Below are 15323 nucleotides of genomic sequence, written 5' to 3'. Positions count from 1 at the left end.
TCCGCGCTCCTGTGGAATTCACTTTTGCCGGGTTTTGCAGATGAAGAAACTTGGAGTTTTAAGTAACTTGCCATAGGTCCCTGCTCGCCCCCAAGCTGGACCCGAACCCAGAAATTCTGACCCCAAGTCAGATATTTTCAATTCCACCTCTCTGCCTCTGCCCTGGCCCTCCGTCAAACGACTAGCCTAGCTGTTTGCCTTGCTGGGCCCTCCTGGAAGCAGGTTTTTTCACGATGTTTTTTAGGATGAGAGTCTGGCGGGTAGAGAACGCAGTCTGTGGGCAGCCTGTCTCCTGCTCAGTTGCATCTGACCCGGGCTGGCCTGGGACCGGCCACATCCTGGGCTTCACCACATTAGATGTGGGAAGAGGACATGTGACTTGGGAAGACTCCCTGCTGAATAACTACAACCCTGAGTCCCAGTCCCAAGTCAGCTGTGTGGTTTGGGGTGGGAGGGTCTCTAGTCTGTAGTTTTCACATCTGCAGGCTCTAAAGGCTAAAGCACAGGTTTCTCCTGGCACAGATTTACCAGGTAGACTTATCAGGCACTCCTCACCACCTGCATAACCCTAGGCCAATAACATCTCTTAATCTCTGATTCCACACCTGTGTAAACCTACCTCTGAGGTTGTGCAAGTTCAATGTATCTCAACGGAGTTCCTGTTGTGGCTCAGTGGCAACAAACCCAACTAGTATCCACGAGGACATGGGTTCGATCCCTGGCCTCGCTCAGTGGGTTAAGGATCCGGCATTGTGGTGAGCTGTGGTGTAGGCCGCAGACATGGCTTGGATCCCACGTTGCTGTGGTTCTGATGTAGGCCGGGCGGCTACGGCTCCTATTATACCCCGAGCCTGGGAACCTCCATATGCCCAGGGAGTGGCCCTAGAAAAGACCAAAAAAAAAAAAAAAAAAAGTCTTTCCCCCCTCCCCTAAGTGAGCCTGCTTAACTCCTTCTCCTTTTCTCTGGGATTCTTCCAGCCTCTCTGAAGTTGATCAGGGCTCTGCTCTTTGCCAGTTTCCTTACTCTCTGTGAAGTTCAGTAACCCAGACTGGATCCACCTCACAAACAAGGGTCCGACAAACGCATAGTCTAGCAGAAAGATTGCTGGATGTGCTGTGCGCTATTAATAGCTCTTGTTATCAGGTCAGTTTTTGTTTGTTTGTTTGTTTGTTTGTTTTTTCACAATGGGAATGAACAGAGTAAATGACTCACACTCTACGTTCATGGTAAATAGTGGATCACTTTCTGCTTAATTTAGCCTGAGTCTCTGTCATCATCTTTCTTCTCTAGCTCTCTGCCCTCATAATTACTACGTCTTCACCAAACATCCTTCAGCCTTTTTTTTTTTTTTGGTCTTTTTAGGGCCACACCCGAGGCACATGGAGGTTCCCAGGCTAGGGGTCGAATCAGAGCTGTAGCCACCGGCCTATGACACAGCCACAGCAACACAGGATCTGAGCTGCGTCTGCGATCTACACCATAGCTCATGGCAACGCTGGATCCTTAACCCACTGATCGAGGCCAGGGATCGAATCCTAGTCCTCATGGGTGCCAGTTGGGTTTGTTACTGCTGAGCCACAGTGGGAACTCCCCAGGCACTTGTTAAGTGCTTCACTGCCTTGTTAGTTAATTTCCACAAGCACAGGAAGTAGGTACTGCTCCTATTCTCCTATGGGGAGGAAACAGATTTAGAGGTTAAGGGACTTATTCAAGGTCATTTGGTAAGAAGGTGGCAGAGTGGGTTCCAACCACAATGACTCCAGGTGAGAAGGGTGTTGTCTGGGGAGCCACAGCTGGAAGACGTCCTCAGAAGGGGCAGCGATCACGGAGGGGAGCCCAGGACAGGGCGCCCCAGGCAGGGTTTCCGAGAGGTCTTGGGTCAGCCTCAGTGTGATGTTTACCCTTCTCCTTCTAGACCAAAAGGCTCCGTCCCGAGTTACAGACAACGTGGATTCAAAGGGAGGTTTGACAGTGAAATTACCTGAAAACATGATGTTTGAAGTGGCCACCTACAGGTCCAGGAAGCGCAGCGTCGAGGTCTTGGGGACCCGGATACCCAGGCAACTCCTGGCTGCCCTTGAGAACACGTGAGGCTGGATGTGGGCAGCAGTGGGGAAGGAGGGAAGGAGAAGCCCATTTGGGGCCCCAAGGGCATCTGAGGTGGGGGGACCCCGGCTGGTGCAGCCTCTTGCTCCCTACACCCAGCACTTCCCCAGCCCATTCCTTTCACCCAAACATGTCCTCCTCGCTCCAACTCGGGCCTCTTTTTGAAGCTTTTGTTTGTTTGTTTGTTTTGTTTTGTTTTTAGGGCTGCACCTGTGGCATATAGAGGTTCCCAAGCTAGGGGTTGAATTGGAGCTGTAGCCGCCAGCCTACCCCACAGCCACAGCAACTCTGGGTCTGAGCTGCATCTGCAACCTACACCACAGCTCACAGCAACACTGGATCCTTAACCCACTGAGCAAGGCCAGGGATTGAACCCCCATCCTCATGGATGCTAGTCGGGTTTATTAACCACTGAGCCACGATGGGAACTCCAAACATCCTTCAGCCTTGAATTGGCCTAAGAATTATTCAGAATGAGTAGGTACTCACTGACAGTACTCTTACGTGGTGTGGGGACCGCATGACCCCTTGGACAAACAACTGGTACTGTGTGCCAAGAGGCTGAAAAATTGTTCAGGCCTCAGAGCCGTGATTACATTTCTGGTAGCATGTTCTGAGGAAGTACAGCCTATATATTGAGGGTGACGTTCTAACATTATTTATAGCAATGGAAACCCGAAAGCCACCTAAATACCCCAGAAAAAAACATTACAGTACTATCCACTGGATGGCAAAATGGGAAGCCACATAGTAAATGATTATGAGTACCGTGCGGCAGTATGGGAAAATGTTTTCTAGGTTATATGAAAAGATCAGGGAGTTCCCGTCGTGGCGCAGTGGTTAACGAATCCGACTAGGAACCATGAGGTTGCGGGTTCAATCCCTGGCCTTGCTCAGTGGGTGAAGGATCTGGCGTTGCCATGAGCTGTGGTGTAGCTTGCAGATGCCGCTCAGATCCCGCGTTGCTGTGGCTCTGGCATAGGCCGGTGGCTACAGCTCCGATTGGACCCCTAGCCTGGGAACCTCCATATGCCGCGGGAGTGGCCCAAGAAATGGCAAAAAGACAAAAAAAAAAAAAAGAAAGAAAAGAAAGAAAAGGTCAGGATGGAAAAATCTCATGAGCATTCCCCAGGGATGCAGTCAACCAAACAAACACCCCATTCCCTTAATAAATAAATTGGAGAAGCGTTCCCGTTGTGGCTCAGCGATTAACGAACCCGACTAGCATCCATGAGGACATGGGTTCAACCCCTCACCTCACTCAGTGGGTTAAGGATCCGGCGTTGCTGTTAGCTGTGGTGGAAGTTGCAGACACGGCTCAGATCCCATGTTGCTGTGGCTGTGGCGTAGGCCGGTGGCTATAGCTCTGATTCGACCCCTAGCCTGGGAACGTTCGTATGCCACAATTGTGTCCTTTAAAAGACAAAAAAGGAAAAGAAAAAAAAGAAATAAACAAACTGGAGGAGTTCCCTTGTGATGTGGCGGGTTGAACATCGGGTGTTGTCGCTGCAGTGGCTTGTGTTATGCCGTGGTGTGGGTTTGATCCCTGGCCCAGGAACTTCCATATGCCTCGGGCAAAGCCAGAAAAAAAAAAATTGGAAGAAAAAAAGGAGAGGGAGAGACTTAAAAGAAATTAAGACTCAGGAGTTCCCATGTCACTCAGGGGTAACAAATCTGACTAGTATCCATGAGGATGAGGGTTCAATCCCTAGCCTTGCTCAGTGGTTAAGGATCCAGCATTGCCGCAAGCTGTGGTACAGCTCGGATTTGGCATTGCTGTGGCTGTGGTGTAAGCAAGCAGCTACACCTCCGATTCCACCCCTAGTGTGGGAACCTCCATATGCCTCGATGTGGCCCTAAAACACACACACATATACACACAAATCTTCCTTATCTTTTGGAGGTGTATGCTAAAATGTGGAGGAAATGATATGGTGACTGGATTTGCTTCAAAATAATCCGCACTAGGGATGGGGGACAGGAATAAAAGAAACAGGTCAGGCCCTGAGGTGATAATTATTGAACCTGGGAAATGGGGATATGAGATTCTTCATATCATTTTCTCTGCTTTTTTATGTTTGAACTTTTCCGTAATAAAATGTTCTTATAAACCTCTACATGCAATAAGCATTATGATGAGACAAAAGAGAGCAACACTGGTAAGATCCTGGCACCAAGGTAAACTCCCAGCTCCTAGAGTTCCCAGCTGTGTGACCTTAGGCAAGTTACCGAACCTCTCTGTGCTGCACTTCCTAGAAATGAAGGATGTTGATGCTCACGCTAATGCCTACCTCATGTTGTTGTGAAGATTAAATGGGTCATTAAGCGTGAAGCACTTAGAACGATTCCTGGCACATAATACATGCTCCATATGTCTCACCTTATATTAATCCATTCCACATTTGAATGATATCTGAGCATCTACTTTACCAGGCTGTGGAAATTCAGTAAAATAAAAACAGATCTTGTGTTAGGATGGAGGGGTTGGGGGTGATCTTTTTCATTCTCTAGTTTCAAACTTTGTGTAACGTGAGATTATTAGTTTTAAATTTTTGATGAAAAGTGTTTGTGTTTTTAAAACCGAGTGAGCCACCTTCACAGACCCTCCCTGCCCTCTGAGAACTCCTTAGTCTGCTCAAGTAGACGCGTTCCCCGCCTTGGGGTGTTTCCATCTTGCGGGGTGGCATGGCCTCTGCTTGCGGTAGATACACCCGTGTGGACTGAGATAGCAAACACGGGCGGAGTTTAAGCTGGGAACACATTCCTGGGGTGATGCCGTGGTGGGAAGGGAGGAGGTGGGGCATCGAGATTCAGAGCCCCTTCCCCTGACCACTGGGGCATGACTGGCACCCCTCTGCTCTTACCATCCCCTACTCCCCTCCAATTCATTCCTTCCACCCCCTGCTCCCTTCACCTCACCTCCCTCCTTCCCGAAGGGTTGGTATTGAGATCACACCCAGAGCAAGTGCAAGGAAGCAAAGAGCTGTTTATTTCTTTGGCAGAGCAAAGAGCTGTTTATTTCTATGTTTATTTTTTTGAGGGGGGGAGGGCATCCCAGACATGTGATGGCAGCGGAAGAGGGTGCAGTGATGCAAGCAGACAGAGCACTGGTGAGAAACAGGAGGAGGTGCCAGGCCAGGCAGCATTGCCAGTAGGCAGTCCGCTCTCCTCCCCTTGCCCAGCCCTGTGGTTCGCTATTTTGGGCTGCAGAGGGAAAGGGCTGAGCTGGCCAGGGCCTCTAGGATCAAAGCCAAGGCCAGGGAACCACAACCTCCCTCTGGGAGCCAAGAGCAGGCTCTTTCTTTGGGAACCCCTCAATCTGCACACTCTTTGATACAGACAATTGAGATTTTCTCCCATGAAAAGAAGCAGTTTAGAGAACTGTAAATATTACAGATCAAAAGGTCAATCATTGGATATAAAAACAGTAGCTTTAAGAAAATCTCCCAGAGTTCCCGTCGTGGCGCAGTGGTTAACGAATCCGGCTAGGAACCATGAGGTTGCGGGTTCGGCCCCTGCCCTTGCTCAGTGGGTTAACGATCCGGCGTTGCCGTGAGCTGTGGTGTAGGTCAAAGACGCGGCTCAGATCCCACGTTGCTGTGGCTCTGGCGTAGGCTGGCAGCTACAGCTCCGATTAGACCCCTGGCCTGGGAACCTCCGTATGCCTCGGGAGCGGTCCAAGAAATAGCAAAAAGACAAAAAAATAAAATAAAATAAAAAATAAAACTGTTATAAAAAAAGAAAGAAAATCTCCCATAAAAATTTTTTTTTAATTAAAAAAAATAATTAAAGGAGTTCCTGCTGTGGTGCCACAGGATCAGTGCCATCTCTGCAGCTCCAGGACACAGGTGCAGCCCCCTGGCCTGGCACAGAGTGTTAAAGGATCCTGTGTTGCCATATCGGTTCCTATTCAATCCCTGGCCCAGGAACTTACGTAGGTTGCAGGTGCGGCCATAATATATATATAAATAAATGATAAAAAAAATTGTTTTAACTCGATAAATTTTATTACATTGATAGTTGTACAATGATCATCACAACCCAATTTTACAGCATCTCCATCCCAAATCCCCAGCCACCACCCCCCCCAATTTTTAAAATTAAATTTGTTTTAAAAAGAAAGGAAAGTTCTCCTAGCACCCTTCCAGTTGCATTACTACCCCAGGAGGCCCCACCTCATTAGAAATTCTGGACAGCCACCTCTCCAGAGCACCTTCCTCCTTCCCCTCCTGACACCAGCTCCTCCTTCGGTAACAATCACAGCCAACATTTTTTAGCATTTGTTCCATTCCAGGCACTGAGCAAAGGATTTTACATGGATAAACTCTTTTAATCTTTAAAACAGACTGTTGTCCTATGATAAACCATAATGGAAAAACAATATTTTTTTAAAAGAGTACATACAGGAGTTCCATCGTGGCTCAGTGGTTAACGAATCCGATTAGGAACCATGAGGTTGCGGGTTCGATCCCTGGCCTTGCCCAGTGGGTTAAGGATCCAGCGTTGCCATGAGCTGTGGTGTAGGTTGCAGACGCAGCTCGGATCCTGTGTTGCTGTGGCTGTGGGGTAGGCTGGTGACTACAGCTCCTATTCAACCGCTAGCCTGGGAACCTCCATATGCCATGGGAGCGGCCCAAGAAATGGCAAAAAAACAAAAAAACAAAAAAAAAGAGTACATACGTAAATGTAAAACTGAATCATTTTGCTGTACGGCAGAAATTAACACAATATAGTCTATCAACCATACTTCATTTTAAAAAAAGGAGTGGGATAGATGGGGAGTTTGGGGTTGGTAGATGCAAACTATTCCGTTTAGAATGGATAAGCAATAAGCAATGAGGTCCTACTGTACAGCACAGGGAACTACATCCAGTCTCTTGGGATAGACCATGATGGGAGATAATAGAAGAAAGGGAATGTATATATATATACACACATATATATGTATGTATGTATGGCTGGTTCACTTTGCTGTAAAGCAGAAATTGGCATGACATTGTCATCGACTATAATGTTTTATTATTTATTTTTTTATTTTATTTTCCATGGCATATGCAAGTTCCCGGGCTAGGGTTTGGGTCACATCAGAGCTATAGCTGCCAGCCTATGCGACAGCCACAGCAATGAGGGATCCGAGCCTCGCCTGCGACCTACACCACAGCTCACGGCGACGCCAGATCCTTAACCCACTGAGCAGGGCCAGGGATCAAACCCACACCCTCCTGGATACTAGTCTAGTTTTTTACCACTGAGCCGCCATGAGAACTCCTTATACTTTAATTGTTTAAAGTGCTATAAGAAAAAGAAATAAAAAATCAAAGTGCTATAAGAAAAGGATGGATAGTTCACTAAGTAAAAGTAAATAAAATAGGCCTGAGTAGATATTTTTACTGTCTCCACTTTACAAATGAGCAAACTGCCATACAGAGAGTTTGAATAGCTTCCCAAGGTCACACAGCTAGGAAGTGGCATTTCTCCCAAAAGCCGTTCCTGGCCACACATACCCCTCCGACCATATAGCCCTCATGCTTCTACAGGTGCTTGCAAAGACTCTGACCCTGTACTGAGGGCGCTGTATGCAAGTGATTTCTCACACATCCGCTTCCCCTGTAGGCTCTTTGCTCCATATTTGTCTAACTCCTGTTTGCATTTCCTAAATATAGCGGGTTCTCAGTAAATGTTAGCTGACGGATATCACAAGACCCACACAGGCCAAACTACAGCCACACCGAACCCCTCCCACTCTTAGGAGGCACCTTGCTTTTTCTTGCTCTTGTCTCCACCTAAGATGCCTTTGTCCATCTGGGAGACCCCTATTTGTCCCACAAGGCCATCCCTCACCTGTTGCTTTCTCCAGCTGTCCAAGCAAAGTCCACTGCTTCAGCCTTTGGGCTCCTCTGACACCTGCAAACACCCAGGTAGCCTAGAGTCTGTCAGGCGGCCATATCTGTGCACATATCCACGTTCCCCTATTATCCGGGGGCTGCTCTACTTCTCTCTGCCTTCCCAACACCTGAGAGGCCCAGAAGGTGTGTGTTGAACAAATGAGCACATCTGAGGCCAGGAGCACCAGGTGTGTACACCCTTTGTCAGTTTCTATAGGAACGAGAATAGCCTTTGGTGCCCTGCCCCTCTGCCCAGAGACTGGCATTAGATGGGTCCCTGGCTGATGTGATGGGTAAAGTAGCAAGCCCTCCTCCTTTCATTTTTTTTTTTTTTTTTTTTTAGGGCCACACCGGCATATTGAAGTTCCCAGGCTAGCGGTCAAGTTGGAGCTGCACCTGCTGGCCTATGCCACAGCCACAGCAAAGCCACATTTGCGACCTACACCACAGTTCATGGCAACACTGGATCCTCACCCTGCTGAGCGAGGCCAGGGATCGAACCCATGCCCTCATGAACATTAGTCGGGTTCGTTACCACTGAGCCACCGTGGGAACTCCAGTATCAATGCTAATTTTAAAACTCTTCACTTCATTGCCCACGGAACCAAGTCCTAATTCTTCTGTGGTAGGAGTTGCCCTTGTGGCTCAGCAGGTTAAGAACCAGACTAGTATCTATGAGGATGCAGGTTCGATCCCTGGTCTTGCTCAATGGGTTAGAGATCCCATGTTGCTGGGAAATGTGGCACAGGTCAAAGATGCAGTTTGGATCTGGTGTTGCTGTGGCTGTTATGTAAGCCAGCAGCTGCAGCTCCAATTCAACTTCTAGCCTGGGAGCTTCCACATGCCACAGGTGTGGCACTATAAAGAAAAAAGAAAAGAAAAGAAAATTTCTATAGTACGCACAGGGATCTGATCCCTTTCCACTTTTTTTTTTTTTTTTTTTTGTCTTTTTAGGACCGAACTCACAGCATATGGAGGTTCGCAGGCTAGGGGTCTAATCGGAGCTACAGCTGCCAGCCTACACCACAGCCATAGCAACACCAGATCTGCAACCTAGGGGAGCTCAAAGGATTGTTTTGGGCTAAAGGCACGTATAAAAAAATAAAGAAAAAGAAAAGAAAACAACAGGAGTTCCCGTTGTGGCAGCGGCTCTGCACTGCCAGGACATAGGTTTGATCCCCCTCCACCGCCACCTGGCACAGTGGGTTAAAGGATCTGGCATTGCTGCAGCTGCAGTGTAGGATCAGATCTGATCCCTGGTCCCGGGAACTCCATATGCCGAGGAGTGACCGAAAGAGAAAAAAAGAAAATGTGTCTTATCTGATTCCTTGGACAAATGTGAGTCTGAGAAATGACTCTGTCGATGTCACCAGAATGAGTCAGTGGTGAGCACCTCCCCAGAGATGACATCATCCAGTTACCTACCCTCTGATTCTCACTTCCATCACGCTTCTGAAATTGCTTGTTCGAAAGTCACCTTCAGGGGCACGCGACCTGTGCAGTCCCCAGGCCCCCATGCCCTGCATTCAGAAGTCCCTGCGCTTGGTTTTGTGACCTGCTACTGTCGCCGTCTTGAAATTCGCAATGGTTTTGAACAAAGGAGCCCCCATTTTCATTTTACACTGGGCCCTGCAGTTGTGTCTGATCCTGGTCACCTATAGTCTCTTACAAAACCCAGCAAGGTTTTCCTTCTCAGAAATGTCTTCACGGCATGTGACCTCAGGGCCCTTTGTGCAAATCTCTGGGACATCCACTGGCCTAGCCCACCGGGTTAAAGATCTGGTGTTGCCACAACCTGCAGCATAGGTCACAGAGGCGGCTCAGATCCAGAGTTGCTGTGACTGTGGCAGAGACACAGCTCTGATTCAATCCCCAGCCCGGGAACCTCTATGTGCTGCAAAGGTGGCTGTAAAAATGAAATAAAAGAGTACCAACTTGGAGCTCAAAGCCTTGGGCAACCTAAGAGAGCCTGAGTCAACTCCAGGCCAGAACAGAATAACAGTGAGCAAACTTGTAGATGACCAGGTCAGTCGTCAGAAGCCTTGAAGAACCCCTTCCATCTCCTTAAGGGGCCATCTAGCAACAGAGCAGAGAAGTAACCACAGCTGAGCCACAGTGTCCCCCACCCCCAGGCAAGAAGGGAGCCAGGAGGCGAGATCCTCGGGAGAGATGTACGTTTTCCAAGGCGAAGTCTGAGGGAAGAAGGGGCCACGGGGCACCCTAGGAGAGCAGAGGGCAGAAGAGGATGGGGGAAGTGGGGGGGGGGCAGGTTGCTGGAGGCGGTGGATGTATGATGGGGCCGCCCCTGCACAATCTCCCCAGGCCTGCCACGCAGGGATCCTTCTGCTCAGCCAGGCTCTGGGCAAAGGGCAGAGGTTCTAGAAGGCAGCGTCTCAGCCTCAGCTGGGCGAGCCAGGAGGGAAGGTGGCAAAGTCAAGGCCTTGGAAGGGGAGCCTGGGGCAGGGAGTGGCCCTGGGGCCCATGGCCGAGTTCATCAGGGTCCGGGATCTGCCCTCTCCTGGCATCGTCTGGCCAGGCCAGGGCTCAGGTATCCGACACCTGGGGCCCAGAGTCACATGCCAGGAAACCCAATACTTGGTCCCCAGCCCCCAACTTCCAGCAGCTACGAGCGAGCAGGGCTTCTGGTGGAGGAAGCGGGTCTCCAGAGCCGAGCAGCAGGGAGGTGCTTCCGGGGAGAAGGCAGCACAGGAGAAGGCTCTCCCACCAACAGGGGTGAGAGGCTGGGAGGAAGAGGGAGAGGACGGGGGAGGAAGCGGGGGGTGGAGGGGACAAAGCTGGGACGGGCAGAGGGGCAGGCGTCCCAGGAAAAGGGGGCAGGGGGCACGGAAGGTGGGCCTGAGTCACCTAGCCTCACTGGGTGCCGTGAAGTCCAAGTGCTGATCTGTCCTCCTCGGCTCCTTCACACAAGTGCCATTCGGGCCCTCTGGGGGTACCTGGCCCACCTGGAAGCCACTCAGGGAGGCTGGCAGGAAAAGCCTTTATTCCAATGAAGGAAATCAATATGTGAGCAGAGGCAAATGCTTAGCAGCCCCCAGATCCAGAAGGACCAACAGGACCTTGGGCTGAGAGCCAATAGATCAGCCCTCCAGAATCAAAGAGACTCTAGAAGAATCTCAGGCCCAGGAGACCCTTTACCCAAAGGGCCCAGGAAGGAGTCTTAGACCCCAAAGAAGCAAAAACATCACCCAAAGGAGAAGCCCCAGCAAGAGAGAGCTGGCTATAGGGAATGGCATTCTCTCTCTCTTTTTTTCCTTCTTTTTTGTCTTTTTAGGGCTGCGCCTGCAGCATATGGACATTCCCAGGCTAAGGGTTGAATCAGAGCTGTAGACGCAGGCCTGTGCCAGAGCCACAGCCGTGCAGAATCGAGTCTGCAAGCTATACCACAGCTCACGACAACGCCAGATCCCTAACCCACTGAGCGAGGCCAGGAATCGAACCTGCATCCTCATGGTTTCTAGTAGGGTTCATTACCACTGAGACACAATGGGAACTCCTGGGAATGGCGTTCTCTTGACTCACTCTTCCTTTATGGGGCTTTATTCTTCCCCAGCTCCTGCTCCACTCCAGGACTATGCCAATCTGTGGCCATGCTCCCACCAGCTGGTCACCTCCTGTCCCTGCTGCTGGTGATAGGCACAGGGGGCAGTGTGCCCAGCCACCCAGCATCTCCCCAAGGCTGCTACGTGGCAGAGGAGGCTGGGGAGCGGACATTCCGCTGTAGCCAGGCGGGCCTGAGCGCCGTGCCCACCGGCATCCCCAACGACACCCGCAAGCTCTACCTGGATGCCAACCAGCTGGTGACAGTGCCCGCGGGCGCCTTTCAGCACCTTCCTGTCCTGGAGGAGCTGGATCTGTCCCATAACATCCTAGCCCACCTCTCGGGAGCCGCTTTCCAGGGCCTGGCAGGCACGCTGCGCCACCTTGACCTCTCTGCCAACCAGCTGGCCTCGGTGCCCGTGGAAGCCTTCGTGGGGCTGCAGATCCAAGTGAACCTGTCTGCCAACCCGTGGCGCTGTGACTGTGCCCTCCAGGAGGTGCTCAGGCAGGTGAGGCTGGCACCGGGCACTGGGACGGGCATCGTATGTGGCCCAGGAGCCCGACCAGACCTCGTGGGCCAGGAGTTCCTGCCACTGGTGGGGGAGGAAGAGCTGTGTGGGGCGGGGCGGGGTGGGGCCCAGAGGAACACCGACGTGGCCCTCCTGGTCACCATGGGGGGCTGGCTGGTGCTCGTGGTGGCTTATCTGGTCCACTACGTGTGGCAGAACCGAGATGAGAGCCGCCGTCCTCTCAAGCGGGTCCGCATGCTGCCTGTGCGCTCTGAGGACTCCTCCATCCTCAGCACAGTGGTCTGATGACCAAGACCACCCCTCTGGCCCCTCGCCCTTTGCCCTCTCCTCCCTTCGACCCCTCCCCCCTCCTCTGCAGCCCCTTCCCATCCCCCAAGGCCATCCCTCTTCCTCCTCTGTCTCCTGGAAAGGTCTGCTCTCTCTCTCACACCACCAACACCATCTTTGGTGCCTACTCTGGGCTGGGATTGTGCTAGACTCAGATACCCAGAGCCAAGTCGGGGGACAGGGGATGACAGAACAGAGAACGGCCGCAGGCAGGGTGTGTGCCAACTCAGAGGAGGAGCGGGCAGCTTGAGAGCGTAGCAGAGGTAATCTCAAAGCTCTACTGTACGGATGTTTGATCTGACTCTTCAAGAATGAGGAGACCCAGGAGCTCCTGTCATGGCTCAGTGATTAACGAATCTGACTAGAAACCATGAGGTTGCGGGTTCGATCCCCGGCCCCACTCAGTGGGTTAAGGATCTGGCGCTGCCGTGACCAGTGGTGTAGGTTGCAGATGTGGCTCGGATTTGGTGTGGCTGTGGCTGTGGTGTAGGCCGGCGGCTGCAGCTCCAATTAGACCCCTAGCCTGGGAACCTCCATATGCTGCGGGAGCGGCCCTAGAACAGGCAAAAAGACAAACAAACAAACAAACAAAAAAATAGAATGAGGAGACCTGGAGTTCCCGTCGTGGCTCAGTGGTAATGAACAAAACTGGTACCCATGAGGATGCAGGTTCAATCCCCAGTCTCTCTCAGTGGGTTAAGGATCCGGCATTGCCGTGAGCCATGGTGTAGGTCACAGACCCAGCTCAGATCTGGCGTTGCTGTGGCTGTGGTGTAGCCGGCAGCTCCAGCTCCGATTCAATCCCTAGCCTGGGAATTTCCATATGCCGCGGGAGTGGCCCTAAAAAGACCAAAAAAAGAAAAAGAACAAGGAGGACTTCGAGCAGAAGAAGGAAGAGGACAACAGTGAAGAAGGTGGAAAAGAACTTGGACTGTCCAGGCAGCGGCAAGACCCGCCTGGGAGCTGGAGCAGAGGGTGCAGAAAGAGGCGAAGGGGATGGTGGGACTGCTTCTCGCCTCTCTCGTGGCCCCAGGCTTCTCTCCCTGTACCTTCTCTTGCAGAGCCCCTGGCTCAGGGTTCTCTGCTTCCTTTTCCAGACCTGCTCTGTCTGCTCTCTCCTTTATGCGCGGAAGGGCTTTCCCTTGAGAGAAAAGCGGTCTCGGCTACGCCTGGGCTGGGGATGGGTCACTAGAAGCTGGAAGCAGGATGCAGGGGTTGGGGGGACAGGGGGCTTTCCACCCCCAGAACATCGCTGGACAATTCAATAAAGTCCCTTCATCAATACCCCTGATCTCTTTCTTGTTTTTTGTTTGTTTGTTGCTTTCTCTCTTTTTAGAGCCACACCCACAGCATATGGAGGTTCCCAGGCTAGGGGTTCAATCAGAGCTGCAGCCGCTGGCCTACGCCAGAGCCCCAGCCACACCAGATCTGAGCTGCATCTGCGACCTCCGCCACAGCTCACAGCAATGCCAGATCCTTAACCATTGAGAGAGGCCAGGGATGGACACTAGTCGGGTCCTATGGACACTAGTCGGGTTTGTTACTGCTGAGCCACAGCGGAAACTCCCCCAACCTCTTTCTTACTGTTCATTTCATTGAACACAGGTGGCCCTGCAGTGAGGAGAGGGAGGGGGCTGACACCTTCACTGTCACCTCCACCACCTCTTTGGTGAGAGAGGCTCCCGCTGGGCTGGGTGCAAACTGCTCTCTTCCCCACGACCTCCCAGCTCCTGAAACCAGAGTCTATGGCAGGGCTCATGCATTAATGATGAGAGACCAGGAAGGATGAGGGCTGGATGGAGACCTGGAGGGAGGACAACTAGGGAGGAGAGAAGGAGGGCAAAGCCCGGGCATCAGTCACTAGCCTGCCGGATGGGCCCCAGGGAGCAAAGCGAGAGGGAGCCGCTGCTCTCGTAGCCATCAGCTCCTCTGGGTGGGAGTTGGAGCAGGCAGTCCAAGCAGGCGGTAGGGAGAAACCAGAGGTGCTCAAAGTTACCAAAAGAATTCCTGGCGTTCCTGTTGTGGCGCGGCAGAAACAAATCTGACTTGTATCCAAGAGGCTGTGGGATTGATCCCTGGCCTTGCTCAGTGGGTCAGAGATCCAGTGTTGCTGTGATCTGTGGTGTAGATCACAGACGCAGCTTAGATTCCACATTGCTAGCCTGGGAATTACGTGTGCTTGCTGTGGATGCAGCCCTAATAAGCAAAAAAAAAAAAGTTCCTGGATAGAGGGGGAGGGGCCGTGTGCGAGATCCCTGTCTCCAAAGAGGTTTCTCAAGGGACCCAAAAGGGCCAAAACACCCTGTCCCTTGCCACCCCTATAGGGTGACTCACCCATGTGGCTTCTATGGAGGAAACAGCCACTTTGAGGAAGCTCATGGGAGCCCCAGTAGGCACTGAAGATACGAACCACCGAACCAGGGTTCCCCCCAACTTGTGGCAGAGCCTGGGGCAGACTAGGAAGGAGCAGCAAAGGAGCAGCAAAGCGAAGAGGCGGGTCCTTCTGACCCATCCTGACTTGCCTGTCTCCTCTCCAGCCCTGCCGCCGCCTCCCTCCTCCCATCACTCCAAGGCCGAAAAGCCCACATCATCCGGAAACCTCAGCTTGGCTTATCTCAGGAAAACCTGGGACACCCCGGCCCACACCCTTCTATCTTCTTTTCTCAGGAGACCCGGGCCTCCCTCTCCAGAACTTGGATATGAGACGTTTGGAGTTGTACCTTTGATCATCCATCCCAGCCACATCCTGCCCTGGCCTTGGAATCCTGGCCCCATCCCTACCCAACCCTGCATCAGTCCCTCCCCTGCCACTCTCAGAATCTGTCCCACCCTTTCTGGAATCAGACTGGGACACATCTCACCGGGTTCTGGGAAACAGACTGTGGCAACCTGTGGGGATGGAAGGTGGGTGACAGC

At 51.8% G+C, this 15323-nt stretch overlaps 1 protein-coding gene across 1 annotated transcript; it reads left to right on the top strand.

The window, feature by feature from the left end:
• The first annotated feature begins 1754 nt into the window (after positions 1-1754).
• LRRC3C (leucine rich repeat containing 3C) lies at positions 1755-12365 on the top strand. The gene is made up of 3 exons (XM_047756793.1): positions 1755-1764; positions 1917-2088; positions 11564-12365. Exons 1-3 carry the CDS (start codon positions 1755-1757, stop codon positions 12363-12365), a joined length of 984 nt encoding a protein of 327 aa, XP_047612749.1.
• Positions 12366-15323: the final 2958 nt, after the last annotated feature.

Source organism: Phacochoerus africanus, chromosome 14 (genome assembly GCF_016906955.1).
Source record: "Phacochoerus africanus isolate WHEZ1 chromosome 14, ROS_Pafr_v1, whole genome shotgun sequence".
NCBI lineage: Eukaryota > Metazoa > Chordata > Mammalia > Artiodactyla > Suidae > Phacochoerus > Phacochoerus africanus.
Note: the sequence above shows the minus strand (reverse complement) of the source record. Positions and strands in the feature narration are given on the sequence as shown.

What these genes read in the sequence shown, in the direction of transcription:
- LRRC3C (XM_047756793.1), top strand. An exon ending in CTGGCTGCCCTTGAGAACAC is followed by an intron (nt 2,089 to 11,563) that starts GTGAGGCTGGAT and finishes ATTCTTCCCCAG; the next exon opens with CTCCTGCTCCACTCCAGGAC.